This window comes from Salmo trutta, chromosome 30, assembly GCF_901001165.1.
Source record: "Salmo trutta chromosome 30, fSalTru1.1, whole genome shotgun sequence".
Classification (NCBI taxonomy): Eukaryota; Metazoa; Chordata; class Actinopteri; order Salmoniformes; family Salmonidae; genus Salmo; species Salmo trutta.
In genome coordinates this window covers 44,016,165-44,039,603 of record NC_042986.1, presented here as the reverse complement: position 1 = coordinate 44,039,603, position 23,439 = coordinate 44,016,165, and the positions used below count along the sequence as shown (strand labels likewise).

Sequence of the window (23,439 nt, the reverse complement as noted above, 5' to 3'; positions counted from 1 at the left end):
TCATTACAGCAGTATGTACCGGTATGTTAGCTAGCTATGTGACGTTAGTTGGCTACTCTGTCTATCTACTCCGATTTCAGAGCGTTCTCGTCTGAGTGTCCCAGAGAGCAGAATAACTGATGAATTTACGAACGCTCAAAACCCGTTGAATATGGCCGGTGTCAGTAAACATCGGCAGCAGTTTGTCACCAACGTTCTGGGTAATTTATAAGGGTTATAGATGGGGTACTTACAGCTGTCTGGAGTACAGGCCTTCATCGATCTCTGCATCATTGCCATTCTTAGCCATGCCCTGGAGAAAACAACAGGAGTGAAAACCAGTCAAACTAACCCAGCAATGTGAGAGACAGTTCAGTTGTGACAGACATAGAAGACAAACATGGTGTGGGTGTGTGTGTGTGTGTGTACGTTCGTTGGAGGGTGGGTGTGTGTGTGTGTGTGTGTGTGTGTGTGTGTGTGTGTGTGTGTGTGTGTGTGTGTGTGTGTGTGTGTACGTACGTTGGAGGGTGTGTGTGTGTGTACGTACGTTGGAGGGTGTGTGTACGTACGTACGTTGGAGGGTGTGTGTGTGTGTACGTACGTACGTTGGAGGGTGTGTGTGTGTGTGTGTGTACGTACGTTGGAGGGTGTGTGTGTGTGTGTACCTACGTTGGAGGGGGTGTGTGTGTGTGTGTGTGTGTACCTACGTTGGAGGGGGTGTGAGACAGTTCAGTTCTGACAGAGTTAGAGGAGGAGCAGTGGGATCCCGTCTTCGTCTCGGAGTCTGACACGCGACGCTTCTTGGACAGCGGCGAGCTGGACATCTGAACACACACACACATACAATTATTAGTTTCACAACCTAACACAGCGACTCTTAGACGACGTACCGGCCCCCTGTCTGGAAGACAAACCCCACTGTTTCGTCTCTACGTTATATCAGCATCGAACACGTCGCCCTCCCTAGGAGAGGGGAACCTCGTCTCTACGTTATATCAGCATCGAACACGTCGTCCTCCCTAGGAGAAAAGGGTGACCTCGACAATTTATTGTTAAAACGAGAAGCTGCCTGGATCTTTAACTTAAAGACCCTTTCTCCCTTCAGTCTCAACGTAGACTTTGATCTGAAGCCATTGTTGTGATTATTGTGGATTTTGCTGTTGTAAATGTTTGTAGGCTCATGTAGCCACATGGTATCTATGACCGTACGCTATCCATTAGCCACATGGTATCTATGACCGTACGCTATCCATTAGCCACATGGTATCTATGACCGTACGCTATCCATTAGCCACATGGTATCTATGACCGTACGCTATCCATTAGCCACATGGTATCTACGACCGTACGCTATCCATTAGCCACATGGTATCTACGACCGTACGCTATCCATTAGCCACATGGTATCTACGACCGTACGCTATCCATTAGCCACATGGTATCTATGACCGTACGCTATCCATTAGCCACATGGTATCTACGACCGTACGCTATCCATTAGCCACATGGTATCTATGACCGTACGCTATCCATTAGCCACATGGTATCTATGACCGTACGCTATCCATTAGCCACATGGTATCTATGACCGTACGCTATCCATTAGCCACATGGTATCTACGACCGTACGCTATCCATTAGCCACATGGTATCTACGACCGTACGCTATCCATTAGCCACATGGTATCTATGACCGTACGCTATCCATTAGCCACATGGTATCTACGACCGTACGCTATCCATTAGCCACATGGTATCTACGACCGTACGCTATCCATTAGCCACATGGTATCTATGACCGTACGCTATCCATTAGCCACAAGGTATCTATGACCGTACGCTATCCATTAGCCACAAGGTATCTATGACCGTACGCTATCCATTAGCCACAAGGTATCTATGACCGTACGCTATCCATTAGCCACATGGTATCTATGACCGTACGCTATCCATTAGCCACAAGGTATCTATGACCGTACGCTATCCATTAGCCACAAGGTATCTATGACCGTACGCTATCCATTAGCCACAAGGTATCTATGACCGTACGCTATCCATTAGCCACATGGTATCTATGACCGTACGCTATCCATTAGCCACATGGTATCTATGACCGTATGCTATCCATTCATGTTTTTTTATATGTTCTATTTATATATCAGTAAATCAACCAATGATATCAAGCCACAGCCGGCCATGATTACAGACACCTGTGTGTCCTTTAACACTCCATAAACTAGTCACCCAGAGTGGTTGTCATTATACCCTGAGGAACGCTGTTGAAATGTTGGTTATTCAATTATTACATCTGAGCTCCTAGAGAGTGAGGCCCTCCTTTCTTCCTGTCTGACAAAACACACACACACACACACAGACACACACACACACACAGACAGAGACAGACAGAGACAGACAGACAGAGACAGACACACACACACAGACAGAGAGACAGACAGAGACAGACAGAGACAGACAGAGACAGACAGAGACAGACAGAGACAGACAGAGACAGACAGAGACAGACAGAGACAGACAGAGACACACACAGACAGACACACACAGACAGACACACACAGACAGACAGACACACAGACAGACACACACAGACAGACACACAGACAGACACACACAGACACACACAGACACAGACAGACACACAGGTTAAACAGCTGACAGTAGTCCTAACAGCAGTGTCTGTATCCTAACAAACTGCAGTACTGGACAGCCCTGACACAACCTACTGAAGACTTTAAAATCAAAACATGAAATTTGATGACCATGATTTCGCTGGCAAGTCATGATTTCGCTGGCAAGTCATGATTTCGCTGGCAAGTCATGATTTCGCTGGCAAGTCATCTCAGTGCAATGAGACTGCTTGGCCAACAACTGACTAAATCCTTGCTGTCTGACCAGCCAATGTCAATAGGATTAAATGAAGACTGCAGAGGGGAAAAGTTATTTTCCTTCAAAACAGCTGATGTAACAGTTGTAAGTATTGACAAGACAGTCATGACTTACAGAACAAGGACTGATGGAATGCATGCAGCATATATAGAGGGACTCTTATCACATCTAGTTAGGGAAGACAAGAGAACAACAAGCCTTCATCCAATCCCTCCTTCCACTAATCATCATTCAATTCTACTCACCCCAAGAGAAAATACAAAAATATTTTTTCTAAATTAACGAGCAGCTGCACTGGCCACTAGACAAACATCTGGTAGAACAGGGACAAGGCCTGAGAACAGATATGAATAGAGGTATTATCAAATATGGTAAAACAAGGACCAGGGCAGTCCCTGGGAACTAGAGCCCTGCACGGGGCCATTCATTTGAAGCCCCTACTTCTCATGCATGCGATGTTCAGGCTCTACCCCGATTTGCTATATGTCAAATTAGCATCTCCTCTCTGTCTGTCACTTGATCTCTGCGCAGGCAGATTGCTCTGCATGGATTCTGCTCATGGCGGTGTGGAGTCTGAGTAACCATAGCAACGGCTCCACTTGGGCTGAACAACGAAGATACATGATATCAGTTTAGCTGTTAACTACTTTTCATCACTCTAAACTCAAGACAAAACTCCAGGAAAATTCGGTGAAATAATCTCTCATCTTAATATTTGACGAGGTTATAGCCCTTCTGCCACCATGTTATGATCCTAGTCAGATATGACTGGACTGTGCAGCAGAGCACGAGATAATGGCTCAGATTAAACATGTTAATGATCAATTTAGTGACAGCAGAGCCCCGCCCGCACCCAGCCGAGCCCCGCCCGCCCGCACCCAGCCGAGCCCCGCCCGCCCGCACCCAGCCGAGCCCCGCCCACACCCAGCCGAGCCCCGCCCACACCCAGCCGAGCCCCGCCGAGCCCGAGGAAGGCCCACCCCATCTCTACTGGTATTATACTACGAGGAAGATCCACCCCATCGCTACTGGTATTATACTACGAGGAAGGCCCACCCCATCTCTACTGGTATTATACTACGAGGAAGGCCCACCCCATCTCTACTGGTATTATACTACGAGGAAGGCCCACCCCATCTCTACTGGTATTATACTACGAGGAAGGCCCACCCCATCTCTACTGGTATTATACTACGAGGAAGGCCCACCCCATCTCTACTGGTATTATACTACGAGGAAGGCCCACCCCATCTCTACTGGTATTATACTACGAGGAAGGCCCACCCCATCTCTACTGGTATTGTGTACTATAAGGAAGGCCCACCCCATCTCTACTGGTATTATACTATGAGGAAGGCCCACCCCATCTCTACTGGTATTATACTATGAGGAAGGCCCACCCCATCTCTACTGGTATTATACTATAAGGAAGGCCCACCCCATCTCTACTGGTATTATACTATGAGGAAGGCCCACCCCATCTCTACTGGTATTGTGTACTATAAGGAAGGCCCACCCCATCTCTACTGGTATTGTGTACTATAAGGAAGGCCCACCCCATCTCTACTGGTATTATACTATAAGGAAGGCCCACCCCATCTCTACTGGTATTATACTATAAGGAAGGCCCACCCCATCTCTACTGGTATTATACTATAAGGAAGGCCCACCCCATCTCTACTGGTATTATACTATAAGGAAGGCCCACCCCATCTCTACTGGTATTATACTATAAGGAAGGCCCACCCCATCTCTACTGGTATTATACTATGAGGAAGGCCCACCCCATCTCCTGGTATTATACTATAAGGAAGGCCCACCCCATCTCTACTGGTATTATGTATTATTCCATAAGGAAGGCCCACCCCATCTCTACTGGTATTATGTATTATTCCATAAGGAAGGCCCACCCCATCTCTACTGGTATTATACTATGAGGAAGGCCCACCCCATCTCTACTGGTATTATACTATGAGGAAGGCCCACCCCATCTCCTGGTATTATACTATAAGGAAGGCCCACCCCATCTCTACTGGTATTATACTATGAGGAAGGCCCACCCCATCTCTACTGGTATTATACTACGAGGAAGGCCCACCCCATCTCTACTGGTATTATACTACGAGGAAGGCCCACCCCATCTCTACTGGTATTATACTACGAGGAAGGCCCACCCCATCTCTACTGGTATTATACTATAAGGAAGGCCCACCCCATCTCTACTGGTATTATACTATAAGGAAGGCCCACCCCATCTCTACTGGTATTATACTATGAGGAAGGCCCACCCCATCTCTACTGGTATTATACTATAAGGAAGGCCCACCCCATCTCTACTGGTATTATACTATAAGGAAGGCCCACCCCATCTCTACTGGTATTATACTATAAGGAAGGCCCACCCCATCTCTACTGGTATTATACTATAAGGAAGGCCCACCCCATCTCTACTGGTATTATACTATAAGGAAGGCCCACCCCATCTCTACTGGTATTATATTATAAGGAAGGCCCACCCCATCTCTACTGGTATTATACTATAAGGAAGGCCCACCCCATCTCTACTGGTATTATACTATAAGGAAGGCCCACCCCATCTCTACTGGTATTATACTATAAGGAAGGCCCACCCCATCTCTACTGGTATTATACTATAAGGAAGGCCCACCCCATCTCTACTGGTATTATACTATAAGGAAGGCCCACCCCATCTCTACTGGTATTATATTATAAGGAAGGCCCACCCCATCTCTACTGGTATTATACTATAAGGAAGGCCCACCCCATCTCTACTGGTACAGTAAACTATAAGGAAGGCTCACCCCATCTCTACTGGTATTGTGTACTATAAACTAGGTGTTTCGAGCCCTGAATGCTGACTGGCTGACAGCCGTGGCATATTTAAGTGATAATGCCCGAGTAGCCGGTGTTTGGAGGATGTATTGGCACAGGTGTTAGGCCCGATACGAAGTCGAGGGACGGCAAACCGTACCAATATATCCTCTAAACACCTCTTCGAGAGAATTATCACTTTTACACAACAGGTTAGCAACATAATTCAAATAATGATTGACATTTATTAAAATGTTATTTTGATTAATTTATTCATATTATTTAATCCTTCCACCAGTTATAATCCAGAAACATATCTAGGGTTGCTACCCAAGCCGGCTGGTCGTTCATTCTATTGGTTCGGTTGCAAGAGACGCAAATCAGTCGTTCGTTTTAAATGTACCATTTCCATATTGGCTGGCAACGTTCTTATCCCTTGCTTGCTAGCTAGCTAACTACGGCTAGACAGAATAACAGCAAAGTAGCTGCATTTGTTTAAGTTGTTTTCTAGTGACATGTATTTGGATGCATCCATAACATTAGCTGATGCTAATGAGGCACGATTTGAATATTGAAACAATGTTGCAAATGTCGGAGAGACAGACAGTAATGTTTATACAAATCTCCACTGTTAAACTAAATGTTAAGTCTAAAAGAAATGTGAGATAATGTTTAGATGCTTTTTATAGTGGAGATCAAGTTGATAAAACTTCCCTGCCTTGGCTGATGACAGTGGATTGTGCCATCAGATGGAACAGAGTAAATAGGCATTTTAACGTCATAGATTTAGCCGGGCTAACTTGTGGAATAGACACCGGCTGGAATGCGCTTTTAACCAAGGATTCGACACACCCGTTATATAACAGACAGTATTCCAAAGGGTATGACAAAATATTTATTTTTACTGCTCTTTTTTACCTTTAACTTGACAAGTCAGTTAAAATCAAATTCTTATTTACAATGACGGCCTAGGAACAGTGGGTTAACTACCTTGTTCAGGGGAAGAACGACAGATTTTTACCTTGTCAGCTCGGGGGATTCGATCTTACAACCTTCCGGTTACTAGTCCAACGCTCTAACCACTAGGCTACCTGCCGCCCCGGTAACCAGTTTATAATAGCAATAAGGCACCTCGGTGGTTTGTGGTGTATTCATTTTTTGATGTAACCTTTATTTAAAAATCTTTATTTAACCTTTAACTAGGCAAGTCAGTTAAGAACAATTTCTTATTTACAATGACGGCCTAACCCCGGCCAAACCCGGACGACGCTGGGACGATTTTGCGCCTCCCTGTGGGATTCCGAATCACAGCCGGATCCGAACCAGGGTTTCTGTAGTGACGCCTCAATCACTGAGATGCAGTGCCTTAGACCGCTGCGCCACTCGGGAACCCCTGAGGGTGTGTGGTACATGGCCAATATACCACAGCTAAGGGCTGTATCCAGGCTCTCCTCGTTGCATCTTGCATAAGAACAGCCCTAAACGGTGGTATATTGGCCATATACACCACACCCTCGGGCCTTAACACTTAATTATACTATAAAGGAAGTCACACACAATCTCTACTGCTATTGTTAATTATATGTAAGCCCCCCCCCCCCCAATCTCTGCCTCAACACTAAAAACGCTGATTCAGTATAACTTTACTGCAGTGAACTGTAGCGGTGCCTCGTGGTGGGGGGGCTGTCGCCAAGGCCACATAGAACAACAGTATCTCATACAGAGAGGAAGCCATTTAACTCGAGCACGTCTGCTTATTGATGACAGTGTAGTCATCACACGACAAAAATAAACATAATATAAGGAAAATAGTCTGTTTACAAAGCAAATCAGTCATTTAAAAAAAATAAAAGTTGCGACAGAATTAAAAATGTCATAGCTAAACATAATCAGAAAACGGGTTGGAGATCGCACACACACGCTATAGGGTCTTTAAACGTTGGACGAATCTACCGGTAAATAGCTTGTAAGTAAATAGCAATCCCACCAAGATAGGATAGCCGGTGTTTCCGGGACAGTGTGGGAACAGACCGTAACTTCTAGATTCATGACAACCAGCCAACAAGACAGACGGAAATGCCGCATCCACTGCAGCTGCCTGCCGACCTAGTATTATAACTAACTAGCGCATGGCGACAATAAACTACTGATCTTCTGCCACGACAAATGTATACGGGACAAACTGAGGCAAGAGAGAGAGTCAAGTGTCATTATGTGGCTACAAAGTAACTCATATCAAAAAAGGTAAAACGAAAAATTGACCCAATCAAATAAAAAAATCTAAATACCACAATGATACAGCAAAGCTCAAAACAGAAACAGAAAGCAATATCATAACATGTTTTGTTGGCTATAACAATCCACGTTATTTCACTGGATGACACAGTCAGCACTGGACCACCGAACCAGAATAAACACCGTAACTTAATCTGTCGTTTTCGGTGAACAACAAAGGACGTTAAATGTCCGGCAACAGCATCAGCAAGAGGCCAAAGCTATTATTAGTAGGCCGTGTACCGCTGACTCGCTAAAATCACATTTAAAATAAAATAAAGTACATTTGGTTAAGTGGATCACTGCTGAACACGGTCGGAACACGAATAAGAAAAACGAGTAAAACAATGACCAGACTGCCCTTCTTTCATGCGGTCGGTCCGTGGACCGGGGCCTAACGTTAGTACTCAGAGAACGGTACCGGAGGTATGGCTGTGCTGCTACCGTTAGCTACAACAGAGCCGCTGAATAGCATAGCAATCATCAACAACAAAACCCGAGTGCAACATCTAGGCTATGACAATGCGGCTTTAAAATGAAACATATAAAAATCGAGCAGGAAATAACCGTATATACATTCAGTAGCTAGTAGTACCCATTGATTTGCCTGGCTTACCAATAATCCTTCTCTGCCCCTTCTCTGTGCAAACCGCTCAGCGTGTGTGTGTGTGTGTAAACGTCAATAAACGATGATTGTTCTGCTGACAAAAATAAATAAATAAAAAATGGGGGGGGTGAAAAAAGAGGTTTCGGGACTATAATGTCGATTCACTGTCGTTAAAGCTGGTCGAGTCCTGTGTATTTAGCGATTCCTGTATTTGCGAGCACCAAGACGGGAACAAAACCAAAATGGCAGAGGTAGATACTCTTTCCTCTAAATATCTCTGGCGGAAGGGGTGGCCTCAGCCAGAGAGGAAGACGCGAAGCGAGAGGATCCACTTCCATTAAAAACTCTGTCCACACGGGGAAACGGCGATAAGCAGACCTTTACCGCCCTTCGGACGAATCCCACTGTTAGGGCCGAAACCATCTAGCCGTTATATACCGTATCTCTGCCTCAACAATCTCTCAATTCAAATGGGCTTTATTGGCATGGGAAACATATGTTTGTTTACATTGTCAAAGTGAAAAAAATATATTTTTTAAAATAAAAAATGAAATAATCAAATCAAAATGAACACTAAACATTCAAAAACGTTTCAAAGGAAGAGAGACATATCAAATGTCATATTATATGTGCGCTCTCCAAATCCGTCCCCCATTGGCTAGGGCAGATTGAAATCTGTCCGTGCTATAAGGGATCCTTGGGATGTTTCCTTCGGTAAGGGGTTTACGGTAGTTTAAGGCATGTATATGGCAGAAAGAGTATATGATTACCATGGACACTGACTAAACATCTCCTCAAAGATATATATAAACTCAGCAAAAAAAAGAAACGTCCTCTCACTGTCAACTGCGTTTATTTTCAGCAAACTTAACATGTGTAAATATTTGTATGAACATAAGATTCAACAACTGACAAACTGAACAAGTAACAGTCAGTATCTGGTGTGGCCACCAGTTGCATTAAGTACTGCAGTGCATCTCCTCCTCATGGACTGCACCAGATTTGCCAATTATTCCTGTGAGATGTTACCCCACTCTTCCACCAAGGCACATGCAAGTTCCCAGGCATTTCTGGGGGAAATGGCCCAAGCCCTCACCCTCCGATCCAACAGGTCCCAGACGTGCTCAATGGGATTGAGATCCGGGCTCTTCTCTGGCCACGGCAGAACACTGACATTCATGTCTTGCAGGAAATCACGCAGAGAATGAGACAGCATTGAGGTGGCATTGTCATGCTGGAGGGTTATGTCAGGATGAGCCTGTAGGAAGGGTACCACATGAGGGAGGAGGATGTCTTCCCTGTAACGCACAGTGTTGAGATTGCCTGCAATGACAACAAGCTCAGTCCGATGATGCTGTGACACACCGCCCCAGACCATGACGGACCCTCCACCTCCAAATCGATCCCACTCCAGAGTACAGGCCTCAGTATAATGCTTATTCCTTCGACAATAAACGCAAATCCGACCATCACCCCTGGTGAGACAAAACCGCAACTCGTCAGTGAAGAGCACTTTTTGCCAGTCCTGTCTGGTCCAGCGACAGTGGGTTTCTGCCCATAGGCGACGTTGTTGCCGGAGATGTCTGGTGAGGACCTGCCTTACTACAGGCCTACAAGCCCTCAGTCCAGCCTCTCTCAGCCTATTGTGGACAGTCTGAGCCCTGTTGGAGGGATAGTGCGTTCCTGGTGTAACTCGGGCAGTTGTTGCCATCCTGTTCCTGTCCCGCTGGTGTGATGTTCGGATGTACCGATCCTGTGCAGGTGTTGTTACACGTGGTCTGCCACTGCGAGGGCGATCAGCTGTCCGTCCTGTCTCCCGACGTTCACGCAGATGCCCAGGGACCCCGGGCATCTTTCTTTGTGTTTTTCAGAGTCCGTAGAAAGGCCTCTTTAGTGTCCTAAGTTTTCATAACTGTGACCTTAATTGCCTACCGTCTGTAAGCTGTTAACAACCGTTCCACAGGTGCATGTTCATTAATTGTTTATGGTTCATTGAACAAGCATGGGAAACAGTGTTTAAACCCTTTACAATGAAGATCTGTGAAGTTATTTGGATTTTTACAAATTATCTTTGAAAGACAGGGTCCTGAAAAAGGGATGTTCCTTTTTTTGCTGAAATATATAACCTTTATTTAACTAGGCAAGTCAGTTAAGAACAAATTCTTATTTACAATGACAGCCTACCGGGGAACAGTGGGTTAACTGCCTTGTTCAGGGGCAGAACGACAGATTTTTACCTTGTCAGTTCAGGGATTCGATCTAGCAACCTTTCAGTTACTGGCCCAACGCTCTAACCAATAGGCTACCGGCCGACCCTCAGGTACATCCTGTTTCCGTTAATCATCCTTGAGATTAATGGGGAATGGTAGCAAAACATTTCTGCAGCATTGAAGGTCCCCAAAAACACAGTGGCCTCCATCATTCTTAAATGGAAGAAATTTGGAACCACCAAGACTCTTCCTAGAGCTGGCCACCCGGCCAAACTGAGCAATCAGGGCCTTTGTCTGGGAGGTGACCAAGCACCCAACGGTCAGTGACAGAGCTCCTCTGTGGAGATGGGAGAACCTTCCAGGGCAACCATCTCTGCAGCCCTCCACCAAAAAGGCCTTTATGGTAGAGTAGCCAGACAGAAACCATTCCTCAGTAAAAGGCACGACAGCCCACTTTGAGTTTGCCAAAAGGCATCTAAAGACTCTCAGACCATGAGAAACAAGATTCTCTGGTCTGATGAAACCAAGATTGAACTCTTTGGCCTGAATGCCAAGCGTCACGTCTGGAGGAAACCTGGCACCATCCCCTACGGTGAAGCATGGTGGTGGCAGCATCATGCTGTGAGAATGTTTTTCAGCAACAGGGAAACTAGTCAGGATCGAGGGACAGATGAACAGAGCAAAGTACTGAGAGATTCTTGATGAAAACCTGCTCCAGAGCACTCAGGACCTCACATTGGGACGAAACTTCACCTTCCAACAGGTTAACGACCCTAAGCACGCAGCCAAGAGAACGCAGGAGTGGCTTCAGGACAAGTCTGAATGTCCTTGAGTGGCCCAATCAGAGCCCGGACTTGAACCCAATCGAACATCTCTGGAGAGACCTGAAAATAGCTGTGCAGCGACGCTCCCCATCCAACCTGACAGAGCTTGAGAGGATCTGCAGAGAAGAATGGGAGAAACTCCTCATCTTAGGTGTGCCAAACTTGTAGCGTCATACCCAAGATGACTCGTGGCAGTAATCGTTGCTAAAGGTGCTTCAACAAAGTACTGAGTAAAGGGTCTGAATACCTATGTAAATAGGATCTGTTTTAAATGTCTAAAAACTTGTTTCTGCATTGTCATTATGGGGTATTGTGATGTCATTATGGGGTATTGTGTGCAGATTGATGAGGGGAAAAAACTTTAATACATTTTAGATTAAGGCTGTAACGGAACAAAATGTGGAGAAAGTCAAGGGGTCTGAATACTTTGCAAATGCACTGCATAAAAATAAAAAAAATATGGCACACCTGTCTGAGTGGACTAATCCATTGCGGAGGCCTGTCTTAGTGGTCTAATCCATTGCGGAGGCCTGTCTTAGTGGTCTAATCCATTGCGGAGGCCTGTCTTAGTGGTCTAATCCATTGCGGAGGCCTGTCTTAGTGGTCTAATCCATTGCGGAGGCCTGTCTTAGTGGTCTAATCCATTGCGGAGGCCTGTCTTAGTGGTCTAATCCATTGCGGAGGCCTGTCTTAGTGGTCTAATCCATTGCGGAGGCCTGTCTTAGTGGTCTAATCCATTGCGGAGGCCTGTCTTAGTGGTCTAATCCATTGCGGAGGCCTGTCTTAGTGGTCTAATCCATTGCGGAGGCCTGTCAGAGTGGACTAATCCATTGCGGAGGCCTGTCTGAGTGGACTAATCCATTGTGGAGGCCTGTCAGAGTGGACTAATCCATTGCGGAGGCTGGGGGGATGGCACACCAGTAGTACATTTAACATGAATTACCATCATTTCAAATCTACAAGGTTTGTTTGGTTATAGTAATTTCTGTTAATGCATTCGATATATGATTATTAAAGTTTTTACAGTTGTCACGTTCGCAGAGCGCACAACCTAGGCTACAGTTGTGAGAAATACATTTTGGTTTATCTCATTCCATTTACGGAGTTGTCCATTTATTCATTGTCTTTTTGTTTGGAGCGCTCCTGTCCATGTTGAGTCAGGTGCGTGTCCTTACTACGGATAGAACTAGGCTACCTGGCTTGTCTGTAGGCCTATAAAATGTGCCCTTTTGGGGATGTGATACTATTTCTAATTGTTTTAACTCCCCATTACTGTGGAGCTTCTCAAAAATCTCTCTCTTCGGCCTCAAATAGCAAGTAAACAAAGTGGTAATTGTTAATTTTTTTTTTTTTTACATCCATTGAGAATGACACTAGTTCCTCAACGTAGCCTATTTTAAAACACGTTCCAGATCTCTCTCTCCCGTTCAATAACCACTCTGATCCGGTGGAGATTTTATATAAACACCTACCTGATTACTTCTTATAGACTACAGCTGTGTCTGTCTGGAGCTCACTGGGGCAGGAAATGCTAAAGGACCATAATATTTTATATTAATGTTGCAAGTTAGCTAGTGCTAGCTTCTGGCCAGACCCAAGTTAATACAATATTTCAAGTTCCTTACAGACAGGCCATGGATAGCCAATGTGACTTATAGGATTTTTAAAAATCAGGATATTTTCTACCTGCAGGCTGCAATGTTTTTATTTGTTGGCAATAGAAGTTACTGTTAGAATTTTGATTAACCACATGACATTGCAATATGAAGATCGTTATAAATTAAAATGAAACTTTTCCACGAAAATGTGCATATGAATATCATAACTGGCATGCAGGGTCAGTAGAAATGGTCAGAGAACTTGGCACTCCAAATGGAAAAGGTTGCTTGACCGCTGGTGTAGCCCATTACTGGCAACTTCAGGAGCATAAAGGGCAGAATTTGTGGGGGGACAGGTTTGTTTGTCGTCTGGTTAGGCTAAATTGATCTCTGGCTCTCTCTTTTTAGTAATTTGTGTCTTCATTTTTTTTTTTTTAATCGCAGGGCTTAAAGCATCAGACAAGCTCAGTAGCCTACATGTAGTTGATTTTATTCAAACAGTGTGTGTCTATATGGTAAAATACATGTTTAACCTCTCTGGGCTATGTGGGACGATTTCGTCCCACCTACGTAACAGCCACTTCAATCCAGTGGCGCGATTTTTGAATCGTTAGAAATGCTATAACTTCAATTTCTCAAACATATGACTATTTCACAGCTATTTAAAGACAAGAATCTCGTTAATCTAACCCCACTGTCCGATTTCAAAAAGGCTTTACAACAAAAGCAAAACATTAGATTATGTCAGCAGAGTACCCAGCCAGAAATAATCACACAGCCATTTTTCAAGCTAGCATATCATGTCACATAAACCCAAACCATATCTAAATGCAGCACTAACCTTTGATGATCTTCATCAGATGACACACCTAGGACATTGTGTTATACAATACATGCATGTCTGTTCAATCAAGTTCATATTTATATCAAAAACCAGCTTTTTACATTAGCATATGACGTTCAGAACTAGCATTCCCACCGAACACTTCCGGTGATTTTACTAAATTACTCACGATAAACGTTCACAAAAAGCATAACAATTATTTTAAGAATTATAGATACATTACCCCTCTATGCACTCGATATGTCCGATTTTAAAATAGCTTTTCGGATGAAGCACATTTTGCAATAATCTAAGTACATAGCCCGGCATTACAGGGCTAGCTATTTAGATACCCACCCAGTTCAGCCTCCACCAAAATCACATTTCCTATAAGAAAAATGTTCTTACCTTGCTTGTTCTTCATCAGAATACACTGCCAGGACTTCTACTTCAATAACAAATGTTGGTTTGGTCCCAAATAATCCATCGTTATATTCCAACAGCGACGTTTTGTTCGTGAGTTCTAGAATGCTTCTTCGCGGTGTCGCGCATGGCGCATTGGCGTGTCAAAAATGTCTAAATATTCCATTACCGTACTTCGAAGCATGTCAACCGCTGTTTAAAACCAATTTTTATGCCATTTATGTCGTAGAGAAGTGTTAATATTCCGACCGGGAGTATGCATTGAGCCTAAACAGCCGAATAAAATTTCTCCTCAGAAGCGACTCATGCACGCGCATCATTGAAAGGTCCTCCGAGCATCCACTTACAAAAGGCGATAATATATTTCAACCTGAGGTTCCCTCGTAAACCTTCAGTTATTTCGCGGGCTCTGAGAGCCTATTGGAGCCCTGGGAATTGTCACGTTACAGCTAAGATCCTTACTTTTCAATAAAAAGAGGTAAGACGCACGACTCCTTGTCAGACAGGGTACTTCCTGCTTGAAGCCTTGTCAGGTTTTTGCCTGCCATAGGAGTTCTGTTATACTCACAGACACCATTCAAACAGTTTTAGAAATTCAGAGTGTTTTCTATCCAAACCTGAACAATAATATGCATATTCTAGCTTCTGAGTTGGTGTAGGAGGCAGTTAAAAATGGGAACATATTTTTTCCAAAATTCTCAATACTGCCCCCTATACCAAACAGGTTAAAAGAACAGAAGACTCTCAGCCCTAGTCCTAGCAATGCACATACTACAAGATGCACAACCAACCCGGGTCTGGAGAACGGAAAACCCCAACCCGGGTCTGGAAACCCCAACCCGGGTCTGGAAACCCCAACCCGGGTCTGGAGAACGGAAAACCCCAACCCGGGTCTGGAGAACCCAACCCGGGTCTGGAAACCCCAACCCGGGTCTGGAGAACGGAAAACCCCGACCCGGGTCTGGAGAACGGAAAACCCCGACCCGGGTCTGGAGAACCCGACCCGGGTCTGGAGAACCCAACCCGGGTCTGGAGAACCCAACCCGGGTCTGGAGAACCCAACCCGGGTCTGGAAACCCCAACACGGGTCTGGAGAACGGAAAACCCCAACCCGGGTCTGGAGAACGGAAAACCCCGACCCGGGTCTGGAGAACGGAAAACCCCGACCCGGGTCTGGAGAACGGAAAACTCCAACCCGGGTCTGGAGAACGGAACAGCCATTAGTGCATCCTTGACCCGCTCAAACTACGCCAGTACCAACATACTGATCCTAGCCCAAGTTCATAGGATTTCACCCTGTCTGGGACAGAAACAAAATGTGGCAAATTTGTGTAGTGTAAGAGCAAGTCAAGTTTAATAAATATCTATATACACACACACACAGTCTGAGGCTACCAGATAGCCCTTTTTATTATTTTGTCTACAACATATTTTGAAAACGTAATAATTAAATTTGAACAAATTCCAAATGCAAGCTTTAAGTAAATTATGAATTTCAAGCGATTTCATACCAAAAGAGCAGTAGGCCTGTTAGTATTGTTACTTGATGCCCCATCGCTGGTAAGCTTGCAAAGTAAATATTGAATATTCATGATCAATTATTTTTATTAAGCTGCATATTTAATGTCAATCCTCTCACCCTACAATTTTACATTTCCACCCGACACTATAGCTGTACAAGAAATCAGCAATTGGTTCTCCAACTTTTTGACCCCCCCCCCCCCCCCCCCCAAAAAGGAGTGGTTCAATCGCTGTAGCCACCATTAAAACCAGGGCCATAGCTACATATGACGACACGGACCTCTGGATTTTATGTCGGGGTCTCAACTTAAATGGTGAGAGTTACAATAGTAGAATACAAAAAAGGTGCAATTGCGGAATTTGGTTGTGCAGCAGCACTTTCTCGTTAGTACCTTCAGAAAGTATTCATACCCCTTGACTTATTCTATATTTTGTTGTGTTCAAAATGGATTAAATATGATTCTCACCCACCTACAACACAATACCCTATAATGACAAAGTGAAAACATGTTTTTTGATTTTGGCACATTTATTGAAAATTCAAATACAGAATTGTCATAAGTATTCACACCCGAGTCAATACATGTTAGAGTCAACTTTGGTAATCGATTACAGCTGTGAATCTTTCCAAGCGCATCTGCGTAGCTAGGCACTAAAATAAAACTTGGTTATATTTTAGACGATTGACGCGCTGCAAATCCCGACCTCTACAATCTACTCATTGTTTTAATTATATTTTTTTTTTTTACAAGCATATACCCCACATGGGTGATTGACAAATTAACAAAGTCTGCAATCCAGTTGGTGGTGGTAATGCACCTTAAAGTTGGTTGCCAACCGCCAGATAAATGAATAAGGAGAAATGAATTTAAGACAACTAGATTTCCCTTTTTTTCCCCTTCATTTTTTGGCGTAATTGTCAGAGTAGAGAACACACAATTTTACGTGACTCAAAATGGGTGAAAATTCAAAAAATATATATTTTAAAAGTACCATATGCATTTCAGGTATAATAACAAGCCAGGACAGGATCTCTCAGGACAAATACGCCACCAACAGCAAGCTAGCTCAATGTCCATGAACGTTTAATGCGTTTTCTGACCTGTCCCCAAATTAATATAGTTGGTTCACAGTTGGTTTGGGTATTTTAACCTGTGTGTCATGAATGTGTCCGGTGAGGATAGATAAAATAATAAATCTACATGCAGAGCGGATTTGGCCAGCATGTAAGAGCTTTGCATACCTGGACTGTACAATATTTGAACACTATTCTTAAAAGATATATTTAAGCTCTGTCAAGTTGGTTGTTGATCATTGCAAGATAGACTGGCAAGACTTGAAAATGGCTATTTCAAGCCAATGTAGATCAAAACCGTAACTCAGCCACTCAGGATCATTCAATGTCTACTTGGTAAGCAACTCCAGTGTATATTTTTAGCCTTGTGTTTTAGGTTATTGTACCTGCTGAAAGGTGAATGTCTCCCAGTGTCTGGTGGAAAGCAGACCAGGTTTTTCTCTAGGATTTTTTTTTTTTTAATCCCTAGAACTGGCCGATGACGACCACTCATAAGGCAGGATTGGGCGGCCATAGGGCAGATTGACACGGGTGGCATTTTCTGAGCCAAACGGACCAAGATGCACCTCCAACACACAAAACCTCACAATTCTGCACAAAAACAATGACAATTTTACTCAACCAGTGGCATATGGGCCTTTCACCGGTGCCGCCCTGTGATAAACAGCGCACACTTTGTCGAAGGCTAGAGTGCAAAATATATTGAACAAAAATAAAAAACGCAACATGCAACAATTTAAGATTTTGCTGAGTTACAGTTCATATAAGGAAATCAATCAATTGACAAATTGATTAGGCCCTAAATCTATGGATTTCACATGATTGGGCAGGGGCGCAGCCATAGGCCCACCCACTTGGGAGCCAGGCCGACCCAATGGGGAGCCAGTTCCAGCCAAACAGAATGAGTTTACACCCACAAAAAGGGCTTTATTACACAGAAATACTCCTCCCTACACCCCAACCCGCAGGTGAAGAAGCCAGATGGAGGTGCTGGTCTGGCGTGGTTACACGTGGTCTGCGGTTGTGAGGCCGGTTGGACCTACTGCTAAATTCTATAAAACGACATTGGAGGCGGCTTCTGGTAGAGAAATTAACATAAAATTCTCTGACAACAGATCTGGTGGACATTCCTGCAGTCAGCATGCCAATTGCCCGCTCCCTCAAAACTTGAGACATCTGTGGCATTGTGTTGGGTGTTATCCCCAGCACAAGGTGCAACTGTGTAATGATCATGCTGTTTAATCAGACTCTTGATACACCACACCTGTCAGGTGGATGGATTATCTTGACAAGGAATAAAATACTCACTAACAGGGATGTAAACAAATTTGTCCACAAAATTTGAGAGAAATAAGCTTTTTGTGCTTATGGAACATTTCTGGGATCTTTTATTTCAGCTCATGAAACATGGGACCAGCATCTACATGTTGCCTTTATATTTTTGTCCATAACCAGCACATCTCTCCAGGGTGCTGTTTGGAGAGGCGTCGCTGCGGCAACCACCTACCTTATGTCAACAAAAACAAATCATCTAACAAATGTAGCAGATATAGGATATATGTTTGAGGATCTACGCTGATCTCAAAAAACGACCTCTCCAGAATCCATACGACGGAAATCCATCACAGTGATGGAGAGCTTGAACCCCTACCTACTACTGCATTGGCCTACAGAGCATCTCTGGATTCCATGCACTCAGTTCTCATTTTAGTCATTTAGCAGACGCTCATCCAGAGCGATTTAAGGGAGCAAATTAGGGTTAAGTGCCTTGCTCAAGGGCACATCGACCGATTTCTCACCTAGCCGGCTCGGGGTCAAACCAGCAATCTTTCGGCTCCTGACCCAACGCTCTTAACCACTAGGCTACCCGACGCACTTTTCTTTAGCCGCCAATTGATTACAGACGACCAATGTACAGTATGTCCATTGATTACCCCATGACTTTTAACCAAATTTCCATTACCAATAATTCTACGTATAAAACAAGTCAGCGTAATGTGGGTATCGCCACTGGGAGGCTGCTCTCTGGTCCTATGTGGGTATCGCCACTGGGAGGCTGCTCTCTGGTCCCATGTGGGTATCGCCACTGAGAGGCTGCTCTCTGGTCCCATGTGGGTATCGCCACTGGGAGGCTGCTCTCTGGTCCCATGTGGGTATCGCCACTGGGAGGCCGCTCTCTGGTCCCATGTGGGTATCGCCACTGGGAGGCCGCTCTCTGGTCCCATGTGGGTATCGCCACTGAGAGGCTGCTCTCTGGTCCCATGTGGGTATCGCCACTGGGAGGCTGCTCTCTGGTCCCATGTGGGTATCGCCACTGGGTGGCTGCTCTCTGGTCCCATGTGGGTATCGACACTGGGAGGCTGCTCTCTGGTCCCATGTGGGTATCGCCACTGGGTGGCTGCTCTCTGGTCCCATGTGGGTATCGCCACTGGGTGGCTGCTCTCTGATCCCATGTGGGTATCGACACTGGGAGGCTGCTCTCTGGTCCCATGTGGGTATCGACACTGGGAGGCTGCTCTTTGGTCCCATGTGGGTATCGACACTGGGAGGCTGTTAGGCAACTCTATAAAACACATGTGGGTATCGACACTGGGAGGCTGTCAGGCAACTCTATAAAACACATGTGATCAACCCTCAGTCTGGAGAGCTACTGGGTGTGCAAGCTTTTGTTCAAGCCCTGCTCAAACACATCAGAGCCAGTTTATCAAGGTCCGTTTGAGCAGCTAATTTCTTTAAAATTGTGGTTTGTTAGAGGGGTACTGGAATAAAAGCCTGCACACCCATTATCTCTCCTGGAGAATGGTTGACCACCTTTGATGTATAACATTGCAACCAAATACATACCTTTTTAAATAATTCGCTCATTAAATATATCAAAAGATCAAAATGGCTATGGCAGGCTAAAAATATTTTTATTCAGCTGAAGCAAGACCACAAATAGTCTTCAGGAAATGTACCTTTTCTAGTTTTGTAATTTATTTTAGAAGAAGTGTTTAGGCTACTTTGCTGACTAAGTTTTGAAACCACAATCTAAAAGACAGGCTACATCTAATATTTTCTTCCCTAAAATTTGTGTTCACGATTCACAAATGATTTTGATTCACAATCATGATTTGAATCGAATCCCCACTAATACAATGGTGAAGTGAATTGTTTGTTTCGTCAAAAATAGTTTAAAATTAATCATGAAAACATTAACGCATGCTAATAATAGCTAAACAGTTAACTGGAAGGTTAAAGATGGGTTTTGAATTGGCTACTTAGTTATTAGTCTGTTCTCCATCATTTTATAGGCGTACATGCTGCTGCATTGTGACAGTCTCTCTTTGTTGAGCAACGGCCCACTCATCTCCCACACATGCAGGTGATGCTTTTAAAAATACAGACACGGTGAAGAAGTGTCATCCCGATCCTGGCTGATTTTTACTTTATTGATAAAATATTTTAAAACTGCATAAATAAATGACATTAACAGAAATTAAATTAATTTCAATTTTCTTTAATAATTTTCCATGACTTTCCCGGGGTTTTTAAATGACCCTGTATTTCTGTTGGAGCTTACGTTAACAGTAAATAGGCTGGCTTGCGGGTCCATATTACGTCACACCCTGCAAGAAACAATTCTGGCATGACTTCGATATTCTTTGAAATTCTGATCGGTTTTTATGGAATAACTAATAAAATAGAAATATTAGGTGTAACTTTGCATTGGGACTTTTAATCCAGGACCTATATAATAGGCGGTGACAGAGGAAAGCCCATAAACTTGTCAGAGACTCCAGTCACCCAAGTTATAGACTGTTCTCTCTGCTACCGCACGGCAAGCGGTACCGGAGCGCCAAGTCTAGGACCAAAAGGCTCAACAGCTTCTACCCCAAAGCCATAAGACTGCTGAACAATTCATAAAAAACCCCACCGGACAATTTACCCCCCCTTGTACAATGCTGCTACTCGCTGTTTGTTTGTTACCTATGCATAGTCTCTTCGCCCCCACCTACATGTACAGATTACCTCAACTAGCCTATACCCCCTGCACACTGACTTGGTACCGGTACCCCCTGTATATAACCTCGTTATTGTGTTACTTTAGCCTACTTGGTAAATACTTTCTTCTTCTTGAACTGCACTGTTGGTTAAGGGCTGGGCTCCTTCCATCTGTGGTATGGGTGCATCACTAGGTCAAAAACAACCTGAGACTGAACTTAGTTTGCTGTATAATCCACATTTTGTTCTACATGCTGCAACAAATAATGCAAACAATAGCATGCTGGAATAGATGGCTCACAAGCCAAGTGAATGTCATGGAACTGCTCTGCCATATTTTGGGGTTGGGGGTCAGCATTCTTGGGAGAATTGAGGCGAATGAGTGTTTGGGGGGGGTTGGTTGGCAAATCACAAAAGGCCCAAGTGGGCCGCTTCTTCTCGGGTGCAGAGGGAAAAGAGGCCGGGGCAAGGGGTTTCGGATCTCTGTCGTAGCAAGAAAATGGCAAATTATTTAATTCTCCTCTGCACGAGTACAACATATTCTCGGTGCACAAAGGGGGACTTGTTAATGTTCCCATGTCGTTGGTTTACAAGTGTTATAATTGACATAGGTAGCTAAGCAAACGCTGCCCCATTTGGATTCATATTTGTAACAAAGCCGACGACGCAGTACGAGCTAACCAAGTTATATCATGCCAGCTAGCTAGCTAATTAGCTAACTGAATCCGTTAGCTTGTGCCAGTGATTTTGCTAACGACGGTTACAGTAAATGAGTTAGCTAACAAAGAGCTAACGTTATAGTTATCGACTCCTTCAGGACGTTATTAACCAGCGTGTTATACAGATAAATAATGTTTTTTAAAAGGGCTTGTCCGCTGCTATCTATCAAGTATAAAACATGTATCGACATTTTCTTGGTGTTAATTTTGGCCAAGTAGTTAATTGACAGGTTTTATTTATTTGTTAAACACTGACTTGCGTAGTTGTTAGCAAGTAGCTAGCTAAAACGAATTCCAACGACATTTTCAAGTGCTGACTGAATCCCCAAGTTCAGTAGTTATCTACAGTAGTTACAGATAATAAATATATATTTTTTTAAAGGGCTTGTCAGCCGCTATCTATCAAGTATAAAACATGTCGACATTTTCTTTGTGTTAATTTTGGCCAAGTAGTTAATTGACAGGTTTTATTTATTTTTTAAACACTGACTTGCGTAGTTGTTAGCAAGTAGCTAGCTAAAACGAATTCCAACGACATTTTCAAGTGCTGACTGAATCCCCAAGTTCAGTAGCTATCTGCAGTAGCTAGCATAGTTAGCATTGGCGAAATAAGTATTCAAAACTCACCACATCCGATATCACTCGGGCCTGGTCCGTAGTATATATATATCTTTTATTTCAAATACAAAAATAAATGTAAAAAAAACCCCCAGCTTAGCTAACAAACTTCCAAAAACTAATCTTAACGTTATTGTCCGTTTTTCATCTGTCAAAAGTCGAGAGATGTGAATTGTCACACTGCTGGACGGTTACCGGCCGGGTATTCCCAGCACCGCTTGGAGTCTCTCTAAATCAAGCTTGCAGCCAGCACGTATTTCTTCTTCAATGAGGTTTAACGGTGTTTGGCAATCCAATACATGTTGCATTACCGCCACCTACTGGACTGGAGTAGAACTACCTGAAACTTTGCTTGGGGAAAAAACAAAAAACAAATACCGTACCATCTAACACTACACTCACAAAAAAAGAAAACATCATTCTCCACTACTTATATCTATCTAGTCTTACCTCAGGCCAACAGCCTGAAAGGATGGGACACCACCACTGAACCAACCCTGTAACTCTTCTGATGTCAAGTCTCGCACACCCAAATACCTCTCTGCAGCTGCCAACACAACCTTAATTTTCTGTGACTTACGTTCCATCTCTGCAGTACATTTGGATAACCATTGTTATATATGTTATAAATCCAAACTTACTGAAACATACAGTACCAGTCAAAAGTTTGGACACACCTACTCATTCAAGGGTTATTCTTTATTTTTTACTATTTTCTACATTGTAGAATAATAATAAAGACATCAAAACTATGAAATAACAGATATGGAATCATGTAGTAACCAACAAAAATATTTTAAAAATCAAAATACATTTTAGATTTTTCAAAGTAGCCACTCTTTGCCTTGACGACAGCTTTGCACACTCTTGGCATTCTTTCATCCAGCTTCACATGGAATGCTTTTCCAACAGTCTTGAAGGAGTTCCCACATATGCTGAGCACTTGTTGGCTGCTTTTCCTTCACTCTGCGGTCCAACTCATCCCAAACAATCTCAATTGTGTTGAGGTTGGATGATTGGGCTGTAATCTGAGGTGCAGTATATTGAC

The 23,439-nt window shown here is 43.8% G+C and overlaps 1 protein-coding gene across 3 annotated transcripts in view; it reads right to left on the bottom strand.

Annotated features, from left to right (window-relative positions):
* The window catches only part of LOC115168738 (ubiquitin-like modifier-activating enzyme 1), a 58,813-nt gene extending 36,187 nt beyond the window's left edge, over positions 1-22,626 (bottom strand). The window contains exons 1-3 of one of the 3 annotated variants that reach the window (XM_029724279.1): positions 22,401-22,626; positions 687-803; positions 234-292 (exon numbers count right to left, since the gene is read on the bottom strand). In XM_029724279.1, the coding sequence (XP_029580139.1) occupies positions 234-292; positions 687-803 (176 nt within the window). In that variant the 5' untranslated portion in view covers positions 22,401-22,626. Of the gene's footprint in view, positions 1-233; positions 293-686; positions 804-8,605; positions 8,862-22,400 lie in introns of those variants that run through there. The other 2 variants (XM_029724278.1, XM_029724280.1) reach the window with 2 other exon arrangements.
* Between the last annotated feature and the right edge of the window lie 813 nt (positions 22,627-23,439).